Source organism: Muscardinus avellanarius (assembly GCF_963383645.1).
Source record: "Muscardinus avellanarius genome assembly, chromosome: 10".
NCBI classification, from domain to species: Eukaryota; Metazoa; Chordata; class Mammalia; order Rodentia; family Gliridae; genus Muscardinus; species Muscardinus avellanarius.
The window spans coordinates 73,939,689-73,963,452 of record NC_137796.1 but is presented as its reverse complement, the minus strand read 5'-3'; the positions used below and the strand labels follow the sequence as shown (position 1 = coordinate 73,963,452).

The 23,764-nt window shown below is 53.2% G+C and overlaps 1 protein-coding gene across 1 annotated transcript in view; it reads right to left on the bottom strand.

Moving 5' to 3' along the window:
• Positions 1-23,764, bottom strand: part of FOXK1 (forkhead box K1) — a gene marked incomplete at both ends in the record, with an annotated part of 62,637 nt that overhangs the window by 18,772 nt on the left and 20,101 nt on the right. Inside the window, one exon of the mRNA XM_080702486.1 lies at positions 1,463-1,648. Coding sequence (XP_080558612.1) covers positions 1,463-1,648 — 186 coding nt within the window. The remainder of the gene's footprint in view (positions 1-1,462; positions 1,649-23,764) is intronic.

Genomic DNA, 23,764 nt, shown 5'->3' with positions numbered 1-23,764 from the left:
CTGTGTTTACTGCATCCGAGCTGGGCATCTGAAGGGACAACAGGGTCATGTATAGGACTACTCCAGAAATCTGAAATGAAGCTAAAGTAAAAAATAATCTCTCCTAATGCTGAGGCTTTGCTGAGCACAGGGCCAGGAAAATGTCAGGTGTCCAGGAGGTCATTATCCATCCCCACCATGAAAACAGAGAACCATGACATTAGTGCTGGCTTTACAGAAGGGAAAACACAGCCTGGGGCTGTCCTGACCTGCCCAAAGTCACACAGCCAACCAAACAACAGCCCGGACCACGTTTGGGTCCCACGCGTAAGCTCTGGGCCTGCTGCTTCTCAGGGCTGCCCTGAGGAGAAAGACTCACCTCTCGCTGGTTTTGAAAAAAGGAAGCTGACCCCAAGCAGTATAAACATAAATGACTGTACATACAATTGTATGAGAGGAAAACAAAAAGCGGGAGAAACTAACTATGGCGAAACTGAGTAGAGGAATCCTATCCCCAGTACCAAGGCGGACCAATATACAACTCTAAGCACAGACCTCACGAAGTGCCTGGCCTGACCCACAGGGACTGTTGAGGGGGGTGGCCCGCAGGAGGGATGCAGGTGCCAGGCTGCAGGACGGTGCCCCCGGGTCTGCGAGCAGGTGAGGCCCACAGTGACCCATAGCCCTGAGATCCCTACGGGGTGCACGGGCCATCACCACTCCCATAGCAACTCCAGACACCACCCACCTGCCCGTGCGGTTCCTGTGTTGCTGATACACGTGCAGGGGAAGCTGCTGTGGCTACGGGGAGCCATGGCACGGACACCTGCCCAAAGCACAGCACACCCTTAGACACGGCGGTATGCTGTTGAGATGAAAGCCATGGCATGACCGGAAGACCGCTTTAAATGTACTAACTCTTGGCCCTCACCTCTGAGTCTTTGTAGTGTCCTTCATGAGGAGTCAGGGGCCCCGAGAGCGGCCTGGGTCGGGTGCAGAAGCCGGTGGCCATCCCTAGAAGCACTCCTGTGACTGTGGCGGGGCCCCCCACGGAGCTCCCTCCACACCAAAACCCTCCCTCGGGGCCTTACATCTGTATCATGTCATCTAGTAACAATGGCATCAATTCCTAACGCGTCACAAAAAAACTCCACAAATAAAGTTTAGAAACGAAACAAAGTTTTCTGGCATGGTAGTGCGCACCTATAATCCCAGTACTTAGGAGGCTGAGACAGGAAGATCCCAGGTTTGAGGCTAGTGTGCAGGCTAGTAGCACCCCTGGGTTCAACTAAACAAAATTCGCCAAATTCTGGTACACAAATATAACTTTAAAACATTCTCAGTGTTCTTTTATTATTCCTGCACTTGCCTTGACGGGCTCTACAGAACTTGAGCCTGGAGGAGAGTCGGTAGCGACCCTCCTACAGCAGTGCGTACAGACCCAGCGGCGGCTGGCAGCCCCGTGCCCTGCGGCTGTGCTTACCTGATGGTGCCGGTTGGGGAAGGGATGGGGCTGACCAGGCTCCGGAGATCCGGCTCCGGAATGTGGATCTTGAGAGGGGAGATCTGAGGGTACAGCGGCCGCAGAGGTGACGCCGGAGCCTCTTCTTTATGGTACAGGGAGGTGAACTGGATCTTGATGGCTGTGCTGGGGAACCGGAAGGTGCACCTGCAAGGAGAGGAGCGGAGTGGTCAGCTCAGGGCGCCAGGACAAGGAAGCCGGGCTGGGACGCAGCAGCCTCCTGCTCCCGCGTGGCCCACATCAGAGTCTGGAGCTGCACATTCATGCTTTCCTTGGGACACATGCGAAGGCAAGAGGAGGCTCACTGTGACGTCAGCTGCCCTCTGTGTGTGTGAAATAGGGAGCTATAAACACCCCACACAGGTGTGAGGATGCCAGCTCCCACAGCGCTTCCAGACGGGCACCGTCGCTTCCCATCTAGCGGGGCAGCTGTGGGGATGCCCGCAGGGATGCCCAGGCGGGGCTCACCACCTCACACGGAAAATGACTTCAGGGACGTGGCACTGTTTATGCAGAGATGTTTAAAGATCGACTCCCTCGCGCTACCCAGGAAGCAGGAGGCAGACCCAGAGCTCAGTGGACGGGCTGCACGGCTAGCTTTAGGCTTGAAAACCTCCGGCCCTGCCTGGATTCCCTACTAGACACAGCCACACGCAAGCAGAGTGAAGTCTCCAACAGCAAAGACCATGCCGATGTGCTTAGATGGACTCGTGGATAATATGCAGAGTTCACCTGTCTCTGTGACACTTGTACCACACCTTCTAATTTCTCAACTGAGAAATTACTAGCCAACAAGTTGCTTAACTACATGACAGTAAAAAACAAAAGGAAAACAAAACAAACTAAAGCAGGCTGCCCGCACAGAGGCAGGGAATGCTGGGGGCCTGTGACGGGTGTTTAGAAAAGGCCCTTTGTGCATGGCGGGTGGGGAGGTTAGGAAAGACACCTACAACCCTGGGCCAGACTGACTGGCTTCTGTGTCGCTTTCTGCCTGCCCGCAGGAAGCCTCCTGGAGCACCGTGGTTTTCCTGAGCACCTCTGAGAGTAAACCACCTGACTCTTGCACAGATGTGAACCTGAGCAAACATCCCCTTCAGTCCAAAATCTGCCTGCTCTTTAAAATCGAGACTTAAGAAGAGGTCACATGTGCTTCTTGACCGCAAAGGTGGAGAACGGCACACCCTGGCCGGGCTCTGCAGAGGGACAGATGACTCAGCGTTGCGCTCTTTCCCACAGCCGCTCGGGACGCAGCCTCCCACACACACAGGGGCAGGGAGCCTCCCACACACGGGGGCAGCAGCCCTTCAAACACCTGGATGGACTGGGTCTTGCCAGTTCGGGGGGGAGGGGCAATCACACAGCAAATTGTTCGGCACCAGGCGCTCCTAGCAGGCAGTCCACGCTGACATTCTTACACATAAGTCTGAGCGAGGGCTGCCCGCAAAGCTCTCACTGACCTGGCCACCCTGCGCTAGGGACCATGGGAGCCTGCAGTATGGAGAGACCTCACTCCCAGGGCTCTGCCTGTAGGGCACTAAGGTGTGACGGCCTGCTCCTGAGTCCAACTTACAGGGACCAGTCGTGTCATTTCCACCTTCTTCAGTTTCCCCAGAGCCCACTGGACATTTCCTCCACAAGTACTAGAAAGATCTACCAGCCATTATTCTAAGATGCTTTCTGGAGCAGATGTACTCCTCAGTTCCAGAGGCCCCTTGCTTTCCTAAGTCACAGAGCCAACATCCAGCTCAGTGTCCGAGGCCAGCCTGGGTGTCCCTGTGCTGGAGAAGCAACGCAAAGGCTCCGGAGCCAGGACCAACGGCAATGGGTAAACAGGACACGAGGTGTGCCTGCAGGACATGCACGCCTGTTCCACCGACCACGGCAACGTACCGCATTCACTCTGTGTCACCAGGACACAGGTCCACGCTCTGAGCTGCGCTGACATGAGGTCCTATCACAACAGAACCACTGAAGTCAATTAGGAAGAGGATGTAGCTTCCGCCCACAGCCGAGGGCACAGGCAGACGGGGTCTTTGAGAACTAGACTTGGTGTGAAGATCAGAAAAGACGCACAGTCCCTAGTGGGTTCTAGACAGGGTTATTGATACAAACAAAACCTGCTGCAACCAGGACAACTCCCCACCACCATGGCAGCTTGCGGGAGACATTTAACAAGGCGCATCTCTGCATTGTTTGCAGTCACAGCTATTTTAAAATCAGCCCTTGACTCACTCTTCCAAAACCATGCGAGGCAGCAGTTTTCTCAGGAGAAGCAAGAGCTACCTACGCAGAGTGCCCTGGGCATTTGCAGGTCACAACTCCCTGTGATGGTTTCATTTGCCTTCAGGGGCCTGGCTGGAGGGGTTTTTTTTTTTGGGGGGGGGGGTGGTACTGGGGTTCCTGGAAACCCTTCTACCTCCAGGCTACACTCCCAGACCTATTTTTATATTTTTTTAATTTGGAAACATGATCTCCTAAGCCAGCGTGGCTGGCTTCGAACCTGCGCGATCCTCCTGTCTCTGCCTCCCAAGCGTGGGGATTACAAGGGTGCACCACTCACCACGCTGGGCCCTAGCTGGAGTTTTTTGTTTTCTTGGTAGTACTGGGGTTCCTGGAAACCCTTCTACCTCCGGGCTACACTCCAGACCTATTTTTATATTTTTTATTTGGAAACATGGTCTCCTAAGCCAGCGTGGCTGGCTTCGAACCTGTGCGATCCTCCTGTCTCCGCCTCCCAAGCGTGGGGATTACAAAGGTGCGCCACTCACCACGCTGGGCCCTAGCTGGAGTTTTAATGACTGCTTTGCAACTAAAGTATCTTCTAGAAGGTGCTAGACATCATCCTGACCCAGCTGCACCTGCCTGTTCCTCCCTGCAAAAGTCAGAGATCTGTCCCACTCACCGAGGAAGGCTCCATGTGTTGAGTGCCCCGCTGGGATGGGATCTCTTCAGACATCCTTGCCCAATGTTTAGGGACAGAGGGCAGACTCTTGGACCCAGGGCTGGGGGTAGAGGTGGCCACTAGCAGGTGCAGGCTGCTTTTGGGGTGCTAAAAATCTTCTGAAATTGACCATCGTGATGGCTTCACAACTCTGAACCATCAGACTGCGTAACCTAAATGGTGAGCTGTGCAGGCAGCAGGCAAATTAAACAAAGCATCTTCAGGATGGTCCCTGTCCTAATGTGGCCGCTGAGTGTATCCTTGGACACACTCCCAGCCCATCTGGAAGCCCGGGCTTCCAGAAGCTGAGCAGGCTGGGAGCAACTCGGTGGGAGGTGAGGAGCCCCAGGTGCTGCTGGACCAGGAGTGAGCCGGAGTGATGTGGGGGGCGCCGGTCCAGGAGCAGGAATCCTGCCACCTCCCTGCCAAATGGAAGCTTTTGGGAAAGTAAGAACGGCTCACTTGATCCTCATCGATGTAAAGACACACAGGTTAAATTCATCTTAGACAAAGAAATAACCAGAGACAAGATAGTATATTTGAAAGCTTCCAGAGGTTTAAATGAATGCACCAAATTACTTCTCTCCAGAGCTGTCCTGCCCCCACCCACCCCTCCTTCAGAGGAGGAGCCTGCTTTCTGGGGAGGGTCAGCCACAGAAGCCTGGGCCAGGGCCACAGACACAGGGAGACTGAGAACAGGCAGGGACCGACCTGCATGTGCAGGACCGTGAGCCCACACAGGCCCCCAGAGCCACTCCAGCTGCTGGCGGCCATGGGAGGAAAGCTCACGTAGGCACCCTGAGGCCCTGGGAAGCCCAGGTGAAGAACCTGACCCCGGCCTCATGACATGCACCCGCTCTTGAGCATGAACGGCCCAGAAAGAGCAGGCATTTGGATAGCATCTCCCACAGAGACAGGTCTGAGGGTGTTCAGGTACATGGACAACCCAGGGCAGAGAGTCATCAGCCACCCACGTCCACCTAAGGCAAGACATGACACCTGCCCACCAAGGCAGCACCACCAGAGGCCTGTCCAGGGAGCAAGAAGCCTGAGACGGCTGGGGAAAGAAATCATGGCCTCAGAGAGAAGGTTGAGTGGGGTGCGGGGCAATTAGTGAGACCATTTAAAAACAAAAAATAAAAAGGCTGAGGGTGTAGCTCAGAGAAAGAGTGCCCCTGGGTTCCACCCCCAGTAAAAGGAGTGGGGGAGGGTATCTATCCCAAGGGTTTAACATCAGAATTAGAGTTATTCTACAAAAGACACTCAAAAGACATTAACTGCTTCTCCAGAAGCCACCAGGAAATATTTTCCATACACAAGAGGCCAGCATGGGGCCTTCCCACAGACCTGTGGCTTTGGGGACCCTCCCCCCCAACTTCTACTGCAAAATCAGTCTCTGCCTCAAGCAGAACTTGCAGGTGCCAAGTCTAAAGCATGGGAGCCACTTTAGTGGCTGGGTGGCAAACCTCCCCCAGCAACACCCAAAAGCAGACCCGTGGAGATAGGACCTGTGCCAGAAGGCCGACACAGGACGCCCAGCGTCACCGCGTGCTGGGATGCTCTGTGCAGCTTTATGAGTCCAGTAAAAAGAGTAGAGTGGCCACACGACACATGGGCAAGTGAAAGGCAGAGGACAGGCTGAGCCCCGCTCAGGCAGCAGCCACTCAGGCACAGGGGGAACCAGCCCTTGGCAGGAACAGGCGGGCTCCTGCCACCCGGCCCCGGCCACTGCTGGCCCAGCCAAAGACCAGAAACTAACCACCCAGTTTCCAAGAGCAAGTCCTGAAGGGCGCAGTCACTCCCTTGACAATGAGGAGGAGAGTTTTTATGTATGTTCAAAATGGCAGATTATGACAGAGACAGCTGGCTCTCCTGGTTCTGCGAACACACGTCACATGCTTCTACAGCTGGACACATGTCCACACAACTAAAGACATTCCTCTTATCTCTCTATGCCCACAGGCCATGCGGTGGCCAACGGAACACAGCAGGTTGTGCTCTTATGAGGAAAGGCGTAGCTTTCGCTTCTCCCCCAAGAGCCAGCTGTGACGGCGGGAGCTGGAGCAGCCACTGTGGGCCGTACGTGGACACCGCGTAATGGAGCAACGTAAGAGAAACTGCCTAGAGCTGCTGTATCAGCTCACACAGACAGTGTTACATGAAAAAGTGAGAAACTAAGTCCTTGTCACAAAAGCAAACCTAGAACCAAACTTCCAGGAACCCAGGAACATGAGGAAGGCCTCGGAAGAGGAGGTGTGCAGGGGCCTGGAGAAGCTGTCCATGCTGGCGGAGAGACAGGGCTCCAGGAGGAAGCCCAAGGGAAGTCAAAAGCGGAAATGCATATTACCTGAAAGCTAAGCAGGGGCCCTGGGTTCTGTCGGCATCTGGGGATAAGTACTGATCCCCTGGCAGGGGCCACCTGGCTACAGTGCAGAGTGGGTCCTTGGAAGTCTCGGAACCAGGTGGCTCTGCAAAGCGGGACCTGAGAACGTTTGGATCAATAGTTGACTTTTGATGTATGTATGTATGTATGTATGTATGTATGTATGTATGTATGTATTTTAGGTACTAGGCATGGAACCCTGGGGCATTTTACCTCTAAGCTACACCCCAGCCCTATTTTTGTTTTTATTCTTTATTCTGAAACAGGGTCTAAGTTGCAGAGGGCCTCACTAGGCTGAGGCTGGCTCTAAACCTGTGATCTTTCAGTCTCAGCCTACCCGGTACTGGGATTATAAGCGTGCACCACCACGCCAGCAAATTTTATTTATTTTTAATTTTTGAAATAGGATCTTACTAAGTTGTCGAGGGTCTAAAAGTTGTTAGGCCAACTTCGAATTTGCAATCCTCTGTCTCAGCCTCCCAAGTTCTGGGATAACAGGCCCGTGTCACCACACCTGGCAGTACTTGACTTTTTAAACCACATATTTTATTATGCCAATTAAAAAATAGAAATTAGGTATAACAATCTTCATTAAGGACCGGAAGCTTTTAAATACCGAGACAGTCTCTGGCGTGGCCCAGCAGGTGTTCCCTCTCAGCCTTGGGTTGAGAAGCCACGGAAGCTGCCTCCAGAGACCCAGGTCTCCTGGAGAACAGGACTCCCAAACAGAGCCTCGCCCTGGGTGGATGCTCCCCCAGCACACCCAAGAGACGCCTGGGAGGTCGGCCTCTGATAGGCCAGGCTCACCTGCTCCCAGCCAGGGCTGCTGTTAGGGGCTCAGGGCACGAGGCAGGCCCGACTCTAAGGCAGGAGCCATCAACTGGAATGCAGGTGCTGGGGAGTCAAGAAAAACGGCACCCCCTCGGCCCCTGGTGCACCGACAGCCTGAGCAGTCCTGTGGAGGAGAGGAGTACAGGCAGTGGATCCTGCCAGGGCGAGCTCTGGGTGCTGAACATCCAGATGCTGTTAGCTTTACCAACACAACAAATACCGCCCGAGGACGACATTCCTCTTAAGACACTTAGCCAGTCAGAAAAGACTAATCCGGGAAGCCTGGCCCAGTCTCCCCAGGGCCAGACCTCACTGCAGTGGTCCCTGCCGTCTTAGAAAAATAAAAATGTTGTGGTTCACATATGAAGTTTCTACAGAGACACCAGAGGAGGCATTACAACACAATACTGGACAGCAACAGGAGAGGTTAGCAGGCGGGGCTCTGGAGCGCGGCGGAGGCCACCTTGTCTGGGAGAGTTTCCCAAACACCGTATTTTCCTTTACAAATCTGCTAAGACAGAAACAAAGCCAGGTGTGGTGGTGCACACCTGTAATACTAGTACTCGGGAGGCTGAGACAGGAGGATCACAGGTTTGAAGACAGCCTCAGCAAGTAGTGAGACTCTCATCAACCCAGCGAGACCCTTTTTCCAAATAAAAATAAGATAGGGCTGGGTGTAGCTCAGAGGTAGAACATCCCTGGTTCAATAAAAAAAAATTAAAAATTAAAAAATAAAATAAAAAGACCCTACAACTCTATACCACTAGAGATGGACCTCTCGGGGAGGAAGGAACTCTGGCGTGTATTCCCCGAGGGCTACCATGAACCATTTGAGAGAGAACCTTCTAGCACTCAGAAAAATCAAGGCTGATTGTAGTGCATACTTTCTGTGGTTTCTTGCTGAGTGAAAACATTCCAAGCCAAAGAATAAGAAGTACACACCATGTAAGACATACGCGAAGAGCCCGCTGCTGCCGGGTGTGGAGGCGCGGACAGGCCTGAGTCCCAGGACTAGAGGCTGACACAGGAGGATCGCAGTTTGGTAACTTAGGGAGACCCTGTTTCAAAATAAAAAGTAAAGAGGGCTGTGGGCGTGGCTCAGGGGTGGAGCACGCTGGGTTGGTTCCATCACCAGCAGAAGGAAGGAAGGGAGGTGCTTACGACACACAGATATGTAAAACGTGCAGACCAACTGCAACCTGCAGCAGCTAAGAGCCCAGGATCTGCACCAGATGAATCCGGCTTGAGGAGGGCTGTTGGATACTTGGGTATTTGGGAGGGGTCCCCGCTGGTCAATGGGTCTCTGAGTGGCTGGAGGTGCAGGTGTTCTGAAGGTCGCCCTGAGCTGGCGCTGGGGTGAGTGGCCAGTGAGTGTCTGTCTCCATTCTTCTTGGGCTGAGACAGGGCAGGGAGGTGCATGGAGACAGGCCTAGAGTGCTGGTGTGGCGCCCCACCAGCCTCTCTGGCTTCAAAGTCCTTTCAATGCTGTTTCCGTCAAGAATGGGGAGGAAGCCCCCGCAAGCCTGTAACAGGTACGCTCAGATGTGACGCGGTGTCCAGCTGCAAGGTACAGTGTGTTGCTAACCCTCCAGTGCTGATGGGGCTGGTCTCTGGTAGGGAGGAAGTCCCCAGGGTGAGGGAAGTGGCCAGGCGCCCAGGCTCCCTAAGGGCTGCACACAGCTCAGGACACAGCAGCCTTGCTGGGACCCCGGGCTGCTGAGTGCCACAGCGTGGGGCCAGGCAGCCTTCCGTGGCGGCCCCTTTCCTGGAGGGCCGAAGTCTGCCTTCCAGAGCCACAGAGCACCATGTTTGTGAGAACAGGAAAGAAGACACAGGCTGTTCAGGACACAGCTTTGAAAGACAACTTTGTATAAAGTCCCAATGCAAGGAACTATGACAATCTGAAATGTTTTTAGCCAAAACTATCTTGCTCCTCTCTTCCTCTCTCTCTCTCTCTCTCTCTCTCTCTCTCTCTCTCTCTCTCTCTTTCTTTCTTTCTTTTGTGGTCCTGGGGATGGAACTCAGAGGCATTTTACCTCCAAGCTCCAACCTCAGCTGCATTTTTTATTTGTTATTTTGAAACAAGGTCTCACTAACTTGTGGAGCGCCTAAGGAGCTGAGGCTATCTACGAACTTGATCCTCCTATTTCAGCCTTCCAAGCACGGGGATTACAAGCAAGCGTCACCATGCCTGGCTTCGAAACTATCTTCTTTCTCTTAAAGTTTTAATACATTTCTCCAGAGCACTCCCAAAATTAGCTAAGATGGCTGCAATCGCCTGTCAAGAACAGAGGGACTGGCACGGCGAGAACGTCTGAGCTTTGGAAAATAAAACTCGCACTCACAGTGGGAGGAACAGGTGGCTTTGGGAAGGCTGACCACTGTCCCTGACCGGGCTACAATCCCATCCGCAAGGCCAACACACTGACAAAAAGGCAGCCACCCCTCCCTAGGACTGAGGAGCTGCTGTGCCTGCCTGCTCTTCAAAAGCACCTGCCCGGCTTGGCCCTCTCAGGAGGGCCTGGCGGGTGACTGCTTCCCAGTTCAGTGACGGTTTCGGCCCCACGTATCACCCAGGGACTCCCGGGTGACTGGGACTCAGCCAAACTGAGTATTCCCAGGGATGTGCATTTTTAGCAGCCAATCACTCCCCAAAGGGACCTCCTCCGGAGAGCCTCTGCAAGTCTGTGGAACTGATGAAGACCCAGGAAAATCCAAGGTGGACACCTGGCTCTGTCCACCAGCTTCAGGAGAAAGCCCACTCGGCTACTCTTAAAGACAATCCCGAAGGTCAGAGAAAAGGTGAGAAGTGGCCCCTGCCAATTACCACTGAGGCCTGGTGGAAGGGACAAGCAGTGCAGGGCACCTGGACCCAGACACACTGCCCAGCAGAGCAGCCACGATGTGGAGCAGGGGACAGAGGAGAGTGTCCTTCTTAGGGACAGTCTCATTCTCTATAGGGATTTTGTCAGATTTAACACAAGCCAGAAAAACAACAACAACAACAACAAAAAAACCACTGAGAAGTGAACACCCCAAGCTTTTACAGTTAAAAAAATCAAATGGGACAGAAAGAGCAATGTGTCTGGAAGAGCAAATCTCTTCAAGATTTGCCTAGAACCCACCAAAGATCAGCCAGTCAGATGATGAAGGAACCCCCAAGGTCTTGCTCCCCAACCCTCAGCCCAAGCAGAGCTCCTCCTGTGGGAGGGGCTTCCTGTGCCTCGGCAGCTGTGTGGGGATGCTTGGAGCTCACCTGCTCGGGCACATCAAGACCTCCTGGGCCTTCTGCCTCTGTGCTGATTTAAAGAAAATGTTTTTAAGCCAGGCATGGTGGCACATGCCTATAATCCCAGTACTTGATAAAGACAGAAGGACTGCAGTCTCAAGGCCAGCCTCAGCAACTTAGCAAGATCCTGTTTTGAAATAAAACAGAAGCCAGGCACGGTGGTGCACGCTTGTAATCCCAGCATTCAGGAGGCTGAGACCGGTGGACCATGGTTCACAGACAGCCTCAGCTACTTAGTGAGGCCCTTTGCAACTTGGTGAGACCCTGTTTCAAAATAAAGAATAAAAAATTGGGCAGGGGGTATAGCTCAGAGGTCAAATAATGCTTCTGGGTTCCAGCCCCAGCCCTGCAAAAAAAAAAAAAAAAAAAAAAAGAAAGAAAGAAAGAAAGAAAGAAAGAAAGAAAGAAAGAAAGAAAGAAAACAGAGCTGGGGCTGAAGCCTAGAGATAGAATGCCCCTGGATTCAATCCCCAGTACCCCTCCAACAGACAGTATTTTTAGAAGTCCAAATGGCTTAATCTAGAGACCTTAAATGCTGCCCACAGTAATTTGACGAAATCATAATTCATCAGGCATCTCACTGATACTAAGAACGAGACACTGGCTCATCCAGATGGACTGCTGTCCTTCAAGACTGGCCCCGAAGGCCACCTGCTCCACCAGCCGCTCCCCAGCTCACTCCTCACAGCTGCCCTGGGCTCCTGCTGCAGCAGCAGGTTCTCTTCCCTGCTGACCACAGGCTCCCGAGGAGTTAGAGGAGTTACCACGCACACCAGTGGAGCCCCCAAGGGCCAGTCCGGAGCACATGAAGACGTGCTTCTCCCGGAATTGGGGGAGGGAAGGTCGTAGGCATTGAACCCAGGGGCGTTCTACCTCTAAACTATAACCTCAGCCCTTCTTAATTTTTTCATTTTGAAACAGGGCCTCACTAAGTTGCTGAGGCTAGTCTTGAGCCTGTGATCCTTCTTAGTCTCTGAAGTACTGGGATTACAGGTATGCAACCACCACGCCCTCCCTCTCCCAAAGCACATAAGCAAGTTCTTTAGCACAAAGCAGGATGAAGGTTAAACAACAGGCCAGCCACCAGCCATCTGGAGGGGCTCTGGTTAAAACTTGCAACTTAGTGAGACCCTGCTTTAAAATAAAGAATAAAAAATAGGGCAGGGGGTGTAGCTTGGAGGCCAAATGCCCTGGGTTCCATCCCCAGACACACACACACACACACACACACACACACACACACACACACACCTACCTTGCACTCTCTGGAAGCTCCAAAACCACAGGGAGCCACATGAGGCTCTTCTGACACTGGCTTAATCTCCAGAGAGTATGACCAAGGTGGACAGAATCAATTAGCCCAAGGATCAGAGAACGTGCAGCAGGCAAGAAAGAGCGGGAGCCTTCTCCAATCTAAGACGAGGAGAGCGGCTCCTTGGGAACCCAGTAATAATTTCACTTACACTTAACATCCTGCCCCAAGAGCCCTGGTCTGGCTGGGTGGTCCTCCATTCCCTGCTTCCACCCGCAAGGGATGGTGCACTGGTCAGGAAGTAAGCCCTGATGTACACAGAGGCAGAAACACTGGGCTTTAGGAAAACTTGCAAAATCCAGAGTCTTTTGCCTAAACATGAAACTCAGTAATAACAAAAAATGAAATAATAACTAAACACTGCCGGGCGTGGTGGCGCACACTTGTAACCCCGCGCTTGGGAGGCAGAGACAGGAGGATTGCGCAGATTCGAAGCCAGCCTCGCTGGCCTAAGAGACCCTGTTTCCAAATACAAATATAAAAAATAGGTGTCTGGGAGTGTATCCCAGAGGTAGAAGGGTTTCCAGGAACCCCAGTACCACCAGAAAAATAAATAAATAAAATAACTAAACACTAATATCTTCTTATTAAGTGTATGCACACTATATATAGTCACACAGCTGGTTCAGTGAGCTAAGCACCTCAGGTCTTCAACCAATCAGAATGCTCCATAGACCTGCAGCTGTGTGTAAACACATCTGGGAATCTCAGGAAAGGCTGTGAGTCCTCCTACAGATGGAAGCAGCCAGCGCCAGGACTTCGGGACACCGTGGTGGCTCCGCAGTGAGGGCACAGGGAGTGAACACGGCAGGGTCGAGCTCTCTCTATTTTCTGGATTCTGGCAACTTCTAGAGGCTCAGGCCCAATTCTGTCCAGCTTGGCCCAGGAAGTGCTTTCAGAAGCTGAGGGCCGAGCCCAGGAAGGCCCGGCTGGAAAGGCAAGTAGCCAGAGCCCGTCCTTCTGGAATGGAAGTGTGAGTTTGTCCAGGATAGGCGGACCAGTCACGAGTCCTGCCCCTCAGGCCCGGGGACCACTGACCAACTGAGCCACTTGAAGGGAAAAGTACTTCAAGACCTTCCCTTCTGCTCTCTCCCCAGAGCCGGCGGCAGAGCTGTGAAGAGAGCCCCAACCTCAACCACACACTGCACAGAGAGCAAATGGTACCTGCTGTTTAAAAGCTAAATCCTGTTTGTCCAAACAAAACTGGGCCCGTGTCTAAATGTCTCAACAGATCATGTCCCCATCGCGGCCACCCCAGCTAGCTTGACCTACCTCCCTAATATGGAGAACCCAGCAAGGCCCAGACCCGCGCCCCACGGTGCCTACTACAAAGTGCAAGCCGGGTACCAGCTGCACTACAGGGCAGCAAAGAAGAATCAAATGTGCGGCCCCGTGGCCACAAGAGGTGGCACCTGCCTGCTGGCTGGCTCCTGAGGTGAGGAAACTGGAATAAACCCACACCTGCCGCCCGCCATCCTTGCAAGTGCAGAGCCTGCAGTGCCCCCCCCCCAGGAGACCTGGCAGCCTAGATCCTTTGTATTTACTGCAACAGCTAAGGGGAGGGTGGGGTGGGCGTTCTGGGGGTGTCCCTACTGCTTGACCAAAGGCAGCTGCCATCTCTCAGCATGAGCCCAGCTCTGAGGAGGGAAACTGAGTCACACAGAGAATACATGCCCTAAGAAATGCCAGGGAATGATGAAGACAGCCGGGGTTCTATGGTGGGGTTGGGGTGCAACAAGCAAGGGCGGAGGATGCAGAAGGCAGGGCAGGAGGACGGCACCCCAAAACCCACCCTCTCCCTGCCCCCACCCAGCAATACACTCCATTCCCACTTTCTCTGCAGTTGGGAAAACCACTGAGAAGTGAGTGGAGCCTGCTGGGCAGCTCTCGCAGGGTCCCGCAAGAGGGGACACATGGCTACCAAGAAGGATTACTGCCCACCAGCCCTTCCTCCCACTTCTCTCCTACAATGGAAATGTAACGATGGGCGCAACCAGCAGCTCTCCAAGGCAACAAGGTTGCTGGAAGGACAGAGGCTCATGCTGAAGATGGTGGACAGAGATGGAGGCAGCCAGGGTGTTCAGCTGCGCCCGGGGCCTGGCTAGGACCGCACCCGACAAAGGCGGAGGGCCACACATGCAAAGGCAAGACGCTCCTGCCATCTCTGCATTTTGGACAGAACACAAGCGCTTGGCTTTAGAAAGGAAGATAAGCCACAGCTCTCCACTAAGGAAAAACAAACCCTGGACCGCACGGAACCGCAGCTAGGTGGGTGGGCAGTCTTAGACCCTGTCTTGCCACTCAACACACTGGAGTGCTTCTGAACACCACCGCCATCTTCACTGCAAATTCAGGACCCCCAACGCCAAGAGCTCTCAGAAAAGCAAGGAAGCTAGCAGGGGTGGGGGGATATGCGCACCTACGATGCCAGTAACTTGAGAGGCAGAAACAGAAGAGTCACCAGTTTGAGGCCAGCCTCAGCAACGTAGTGGGGTCCCGCATCAACTTAGCAAGATGCTGTTTCAAAACAAGAAATAAAATAGGGCTGGACGTGTAGATCAGAGTGAGAATGCCTCTGGGTTCAACTTCTAGTACCAAAGCACAAGTCACTGAGCCTTAAAAACTGATGGCAGGCCAGGTGTGGTGGCGCACGCTTGTAATCCCCGCACTTGGGAGGCAGAGACAGGAGGATCACGCAGGTTCGAAGCCAGCCGAGCGCACTGGCTTAGGAGACCCTGTTTCCAAATAAAAATGTAAAAATAGGTCTGGGAGTGTAGCCTGGAGGTAGAAGGGCTTCCAGGAACCCCAGTACCACCAAAAAAAAAAAAAAAAAACTGATGGCAGGCCGGGTGTGGTGGCGCACGCTTGTAATCCCCGCACTTGGGAGGCGGAGACAGGAAGATGGTGCTGGTTCGAAGCCAGCCGTGCTGGCGTAAGAGACCCTGTTTCCAAAAAAATATATAAAATAGGTCTGGGAGTGTAGCCCGGAGGTAGAAGGGTGTCCAGGAACCCCAGTACCACCACACACACACACACACACACACAAAACAACTGATGGTGGTTATTTTGAACAACATCTGCTCAAAAGAAAGAAGACAAAGCCGGAATCCCCACAGGCCTGCCCTGCCCGCGCAAGGAAGGCCAGGATGGGGAGCTGGAGCTGAGCGCCAGAGCCCAGGGACTTGCTGAGCTGATTCCCATGCACCTCCAACCCCACAAGCCTATTCAGCCAGTGTCTCTGAGCTGCGACATGGGGAAAGCCAGACACAAAAGCACTTTGGGAGGATGGTTCAGCCGCAGCTTGAGCAGCGTCTGCCAACTCTGGCTACGTGTCTGTCACCTGGGGGGCCGGGGCAGCGGCACCCCCAGGAACTCGGCTACGTCCCCACGGTAGCAGGCCGTTCGGGCGCGCCCTCAGTGCTGTGTGGCTGGCTCGCCCTCGCTATCACGGAACCACAACGAGGTGTGCAGATCCTGTTGTCTTTGCTGGCCTCAGGAGACCGGCTTTAGCTCAGGATCACAGAGTGGACCAATGTGGAGTCCAGATCTCCAGGTCTGAGGGTGCTGGCACCGGCCTCCTCTTTTGGAACTCTTCATGCAATGCCCGCTTGGCTCTGACTCCACAATCTCCACAAAGAGATCCGAGCCAGATGCCAGTTCTCTGGGAGCTAGACTCAGAGCAGAGGACAGGAGAAGAGGCCGCGCAGAGCCCAAGAGGCCTGTGGCCGAGAGCACAGGGAACAGGCCTGCCATCCGACACCCATCCAAGGCACACTGGGACAGTCCCAAAGGCCTCCCTGCTCTGCTGCAGGGCAGTCCTGTTTCAGGACATTAGAGTAAACCATGTTTCTGAGGATAAAAGGGGAATCCCATGAAAATGTACATGAGTGTACACATAAAGTATGCACGTGTACCAGGTATGGTGGTACACAACTGCGATCCCACTGCTTGGGAGACTAAGCAGGCGGAGCACCACTCTATGAGGGAATAAACAGCCAGCCCCGTGCTCCCAGGTAAGTACAAACAGCAAAAACACCAAACACAGGCCAGGAGGAGGAGCAGAAAGCCCAGGCCTCTTGCAGGTTGGTGGGGAGTGGGAAATGCCGCATCCACTCTGAGTTTCTTTAAAAACCAAACATGAGGCTGGGCGTGGTGGCGCACGCTTGTAATCCCCGCGCTTGTGAGGCAGGCAGAGACAGGAGGATCGCGCAGGTTCGAAGCCAGCCGCGTGCGCTGGCTTAGGAGGCCCTGTTTCCAAATGAAAATGTAAAAATAGGTCTGGGAGTGTAGCCCGGAGGTAGAAGGGCCTCCAGGAACCCCAGTACCACCAAAAACAAACAAACAAAAAACCATGCGCTGAGGATGCCACTTGGTAACTGTACACCTGGGATCTTATTCCAGAGGAATGAGGTTTAGGTCCACTCAGCGCCTGCACGTGGCCGTTCACAGCGGCATTATGTGTCGTACATCAGAAACTTCAGAATCTGCGGAGGCTGAAAAGTCCCACAGGTGCCTCTCGCCTGCGGATGCTCACACCCCACCTGCAGGGCAGTGCGCTGAGACTGAAAGGCGCGCAGGGCAGGCCGCAATTTACAGGACAGTCTCAAGTGGGGACCTTGGAACCGCGCGAGGAGGAAGGCAGGTTTAAGGCCAGCATCAGCAACTTAGTGAGACCCTCAGCAACTTAGCAAGACTGTTTCGAAATTTTAAAAAAAAGACTGAGGCTGTAGCTTAGAGATAGAATGCCCCGGGGTTCAATTCCTGGTACCAAAAACGTCAACCTCGGGCGATGGGAACAGCTTGGGGGCGTGTGGGTCAGGGAGGGGCTGGGTAGCGGCACAGGGCAACAGGGCTGAGCCTTTGTGGTGGGGACACTCTGCACCCTGGCTGCCGGAGGCCCACACTCAGGTGTCCACCCGTCAAATGAGAGAGCACTACACACAGGGTACCAATGCCAACGTCCTGGTTTTGGTTTTTATGTAAGAATTAGAGGAAAGTGGTAAAGCAGAGAGTCGTCTTTGAAACACACTTGCAACTTTCCATGAATCTCTAACTATTCCATAATAAATAGGGAACCTATTATTTATTTATCATGGGACAGTAGTGACGGCCCACGGTGGCCGAGAGCCACACGCCTTGTGGGGCTGTGACCTGGGAAGAGAGTGGCCCTTTCCTTTACCTCCAAACAGAAATGGCAGAACAGAAAGAATAACACACGAAGATGTTTCTATGTAGCTACCAGGAGGAGGAAAGGAGGAGGCCAAGGCGCTCACTATTCTAAGGATTTCACAGGAACGAGCCATGCGACACAACAGGACCTGAGATGGGAGGAACTCGGCGTCGGCCACGGCTGCGGCGCCGATTCTCTAAGGATTCGATTGTTGTACGAGAAACACAGACCAGCACATGCGCAACTAAACGTACAGCGGCATGAAAAGTCAGAGCGGACAGCTCGTGGAGTTCAAGTGCTGCACTCGCAGAGGATGCCGCGATGCCCAGGACGGTGCCGTGCGGAGCCCCAGCAGGTGTGCTCCACAGCGCCCAGCACAAGCCAACAGCCCGTCTTAATTCTCTAAGAAAAAGAAGTGATCGGCTTAAGGTAATTGATAAACTCAGAACTTGTCGGCTTTGGGTTCACTCCCAGCTTGGAGGGCAGACACCAGCTCCCCGCTGGCAAGGTTGCTGTGCACTGGCTGGCCCCAGCGCCCCAGCAAGCAGGCCTGGGCCCAGGCTGGCGTGCACAGCACGCGTCCCACAGGACAGATGGGCTGCACACACTGGGTGTCCATGCTTGCACCACAGGGCAGGCGGAGACCACGTGCATGGGCTGCTTTATATCTCTGGCCTTTTTTTTTTTTTTTTTTTTAATTTTGGTACTGGGGTTGAACCCAGAGGCATTCTATGTACAAACTACACCTCCAGCCCTATTTTATTTTCTAATTTGAAACCGAGTCTAAGTTGCTGCAGGTCTTGCTAAATTGGTTTCATACACTGCTCAAGCTATCCTCCAATCTACAATCTTCCAGTATCTGCTTCCCAAATACTGGGATTATAAGCGCGCACACGCGCGCGCGCGCATGTGTGTGTGTGTGTGTGTGTGTGTGTGTGTGTGTGTGTAGTGCTGGGGATGGAACATTCTACTTCTGAGCTATACCTTCAGCTCTATTTTATTTTTTATTTGTAAACAGCATCCTGCTGAGTTGTTGGGAGCCTCACTATACTGCTGAGGCTGATTTCAAACCTACAATCCTCCTGTCTCAGCCTCCTAAGTACTGGGATTGCAAGTGTGGCCACCGCACCCGGTTTATCTCTAATCCTGAGCTGCTGATTCCGGGGATGCGGCTGATGCTGACCTGGCCACTCCACTGTGGCCAGCAGCGGCAGGAGGGCCGCGCCTGCCTGCCTCTTTCTCTGGCATTTCCTTCTATTCAAGGCCAGCCCTGGGTGTGAGCTCCTGCTGGCAGGAGGGCTGCTGAGAACCATGGTGGTTTGGCAGTGACACTGACTTCATGAGTGACCTGGTGACAACTGATTCCTGCCAGTGGGTCACAGTGAAAGACAGAGGAGATAGCTACCAGACCTCAAAAAGGTTCCTATTTCACAACAGCGGAGGATTTCTAAATACCTGGTCACCTGTTCTAGACAAAGCCGACTGCTGATGAGTGAGAGGCTTCTCAGGGGCCTCTGCCAGCGGCCAGAGGCGCCCAGCCTGGCCTGGCCTTTGCAAGAGGAAGGCAGGCAGGCGGCCCAGGCGTACAGGCAGTCCAGCTCAGGCTGTCCCTGGGCTATTGACGCCTGAGCCCCAGGTGCTCACACCTTAGTCTACCAGCTTCACTCCAAGCACTCTGCTAGCAAACGCAGCCACTGTGTTGGGTCTTCCAGAACACCACGTCACAACTCTACCCACACACACTCTAGGTATTTTTTTTGCACTGGAGAAAGCCATTAGACTCTTCTGACCAGAAAAGCTGTCCCTGCGTCTCTGCAGAAGCTGCCCTGGGCTGGCAAGGCTTTCATTCTGCACCAGGAAAATGATACAGAAGCGTGTCCTGTCACACTGGACTGTGAGCACGCCTCCTCGCACACCCATGCGTCCCGCAAGCGCACACACTGGGGCCAGGCCGGCCACGGATCTCAGGGCGGGAAAAGGACTGGATTTTACCTCTTCCTGAACCAGAAAACGATTACCGGGGGAGGGAAGGAAACTGGGATGACAAGAAGACTTTTCCTGCATGCCTTTTGAGTTCTGAACCATGTGAATGTGTCACCGATTCAGAAAATATTCCAGTCAAAGTTCATAGCTGTGCCTTGTAAAAACAAACAAAAAAGTATCCCTTCTCCTGGAGAAGAATGCGAGACCTGGATCTTGTCTTTAGCCCTAAGCTCTGACTCTCAAAGCTAAAGTGAGATGCCTCGCGCCCGCACCATCTGACATCGAGGTCATGAGGCCAGTCCTTCACAGTGCTCAAAAACAAACTTAAAAAGTGCCTTGGGCTGGACAAGGTGGTGCACGCCTGTCATCCTGGTACTGAGGAGGCAGAGACAGAAGGATCCACATTTGAGGCAAGGCCCTGCTACTTAGTGAAATCCTGTTTCAAAATAAAAAAGGTTGGGGGTATAGCTCAGCAGTACAATTCCCATTACCATATATATATACACACACAAAACATAAGACCAAAACAAAAAACAAAAATACCTTTAAAGGTGAGAAGGAGTGCTGGGCGTGGTAGCGCACGCTTGTAGCCCCAGCATTCAGGAGGCTGAGACCAGAGGATCGCGGTTTGTGGACAGCCTCAACTACTTGGTGAGGCCCTCTGCAATTTGGTGAGACACAGTTTTTAAATAAAGAATAAAAAAAATAGGGCAGGGGGTGTAGCTGAGAGATCGAATGCCCCTGGGTTCCACCCCCCAGACTCGGGGGGGGGGCACAAGATGAGCAGGAATCAGGAGGACAATGACCACACAAGCCCTGCTGTCTGGGAGCTGACCTCCATGGCTCTCCAGGATGAGCAGATGCCGGCGGTAATGCTACAATTCTTTCTCTTAGCTTTCCCGTAACACCACACTGGGGTCTGGCATACAACTGTGCTGAGATAATTTTATAAACATGTTTCACTACTTTACAATTATACCAAGGTCTACGAACACTTGGGAAGTTTGTCAACCATTTCACAGTGAAACTAGCAAATTGGTAGGGCAGGAAAGTAATGATTTTTTAAAGCCACAAGCTTACCTGGATAAATCACCTGAGCCAAAGGCGCCTGCTCTGAGCCCTAGATGTAAAGTTTAGCAACCTAGGGGCCTGGGGGTGAACATGCTCTCAGGAGCTCCAGTCCCCACACAGAAGACCAGTTTATGGCCATTTCTGGCCTTTTTTTTTTTTTTTTTTTGCATTAATGGGGATGGAACCCAAGGGCATTCTACCTCCAAGCTACACCCCCAGTCCTATTTTTTATTCTGTATTTTGAAACAGGGTCTCACTGAGTTGCAAAGGGCCTCACTATTTAGCTGAGGCCGTCCACAAACCCGCGATCCTCTTGTCTCGGCCTCCCGAATGCTGGGATTACAGATGTGCATCGCCATGGCTCTGGCCATATTTTTTAAAAAGAAATCTCGTTTGGAATTTAGCAGAAATCACAGCGCCACGGGCACAATTTAAAAGTTGATACCCTTACTCGTTTACTGGAAATAAATAGGACGGGAGAAGCGCTTGCGCCCGCGCTGACCCGGTGTCACTGATGCCAGCCTGCCTGGCTGTTTGCACAGTGTTTAATCATAAACGGATCTGAACACACTCAGAAGCACGAACAGATCGAAGTTTCCCCAACCTAGAGGTAACAGATCAGCAAGGCAAGAGGACAGAAAATGAGAGGCCTGGTCACTGGGGCATTTAAATCACACAGACGCGGCCGCTCAGGACGTCACTGATAAGCCCAGGGGCTGTGCTGTGGTTTTGCCAGCGCTCAGCATTCTTTCCCAAGGGAAGTGGGTGAGGCAGTCCTCACCGGCTCGCCCCTCCTAGAAATGTTTGTTCCTGGAGGTAGATAATCCAGCGGAACCCAGCACATTTCTTTCACCTTGGCAAGGACTGCCCCGTCTTGGCAAGGTACCCCGGGAAGAGTCGGTGGCTCGGGGAACCCGGACCCAGCTTCTCCCTTTGGAATGATTACGCGGCTGTCCTTCCCTAGGTGAGACTGAGACACCCTGCTGCAGATGGAGGCAGAAAGCTGGTCTCTGGTTGCACTGAGTTCTCCGAAGGTGATGTTTTATTACAAGTGTATGTAAAGTAGCCCCTCCCTAAGTTCTGATGCGCCGTGCCTAACTCGAATGCTCAAAGTGCAGATCGATGCCACTGAATGTGCAGTCAGTGTGTGTGATGGGTCTTTCTAATAGGCTGGGGGGTGAGAGGGCAGAGCCTAGGAAGGAAGCCCATGGCCTCTGCACCTCGAGCACCCCCTAACCCCAGAAAGGAGGCTCTGTCTGCACTCCTTCTCAAGAGAGGAAACCGAGACTGAGCGGAGAGAAGGCAGCTGTCCATGGTCACCAAGGTAGCGAGTGGAAGACTCTGGAAGCTCCTGCATTCTGCCTCGGGCAAGGCGTGAAGACGCTAAATCTTCTCAAACATGTTTTCATTTGATAATAAAATCGAAACCATAACACGTGCCCCTGAGTTAACGCACTGCCACAGAGCTGGAAGACTCAGGTCTTTTTCCTGCTGTTCTGTCCTGACGCCTCAGAGTAACATCAACGGAGACAGGAGCTACCTTCAGGCCCGTGCTACAGAGGAGAGACTGTGACCTGACCAGGGAGCAGACCCACCCGACACCGCGCGGGTACACAGAGTCTGGGATGTCACTGGAGATGATCGGACCAATGGCATAATATGAACCTGGATCCTTCTTATCAGAAGAACTTCATCATGAAGAAATTAGCTTGCGATTGTGCCACAGTCAGATTCTGGAACCTTGCCTTTTCTAGCAGACTCCACGCACCTGCTATGGAACCCGCCAGATGAGGTCTGTGTCCACCAGGCTGTGGAACAGCAGCGGGGAGTTGGCGGAGGTCTGCTACGGGTAGCCTGTCCACTGCGAGCCATTCGGCCATTATTCGCCAGCAAATACTTATTAAGCACGGAAAGACCTGGCCCTGTACGTGCCCTCAGCACAGAAATAAAAGAAGCTGGGCGCGGTGGCGCATGCTTGTAATCCCAGCATTTGGGAGGCTGAGACAGGAAGATCGTGGTTCGTGGTCTCAGCTACTTAGTGAGGCCCTTTACAAATCAGTGAGACCCCATTTCAAAATAAAGAATAAAAATAGAGCTGGAGGGTGTAGCTGGGAGGTAGAATGCCCCTGGATTCCATCTCCAATACAGGGGAGGAAGAGGAGGAGGAGGAGGGGGAGGAGGAGGAGGAGGGAGGAGAAGAGAAATAAAAGAGAATTCAAACTCCTGGAAAAAGATGGGGCCAGCCATCAACCTGGCAGTGCGGCCAATGATGAGGAGACAGGACAAGATGGGCAAGATGAGCTGGGACAGCCGTGAAGGCTGGCGCGGTGAGGTGTCCAGGAATGAGGGAATCACCCCAGCCCACAATGCCTCCAGGAGACAGCGCCTCCACTTGGCTGCCACCCCTGCATGGCCAGGCTCCCCAGGCGGCAGAAGCAGGGGGGAGCACTGGTGACGAGGGGTGCACCCGGCCTCTGGCCTGCTACGCTCAGTCCTCACTCAGGCACTGGGGAGAATTCCTTCCTGGGCCCCTCAAAAAAGTTGAAGCGTATACACACACACACACACACACACACACACACACACACACACACATACATACACACCTACCTCTGGGGACAAGTCAACCCCTTCATTACACCACTTATTACAGCTAGCCATCTTTGGGCTGTTCTGCCATGTAAAATTCCTGCTAAATGTGGGACATGACTTGGATAACATGAGGCCCAGTGACAGGGTAACCTATGAAGAGTTTGAGAGTTTTGACCCACCCACTTCCCCAACAAAGCTCTTCTTTGGGTGGGTTAACTTCCCTGAAACCAGCAGCCATCGATAAAACCAGATCAAAGACAGGCAAAGTACTCAGTCTCCTAGGGAGGCTGCAAAACAGTTGGCAACCAGAGCTGTTTACAGAGGACAGGGATTGGGGCTTAGAGACCTCTAGCCAGCCCAGATAACACCCAAGCAAAACAAGGCACCCCGTATCAGCTCCAAACAGGATCTGGAAACGCCTTTATTTGGTTAAAGACCCCAAAGGCACATTCCACAAGGCTCTTGGAGAGCTCAACAGACCCAGGGCTGGGAAGAGGACCTGCTGGCCCTCCGCAGCCAATCACCACCTCCGCATTTACTCAGATTTCCACAACACATAAGAGACACGGAGAGTCGGCGGCGGCGGCAGACTGGGACCACCACCTGCGAAGACCCGGCCAGGTGAGCAGCACGGAAGCAACTCCTCGGGAGGCTCTGAAGCCACTCACTGCAGAGAGCGAAGTCTCTAAAT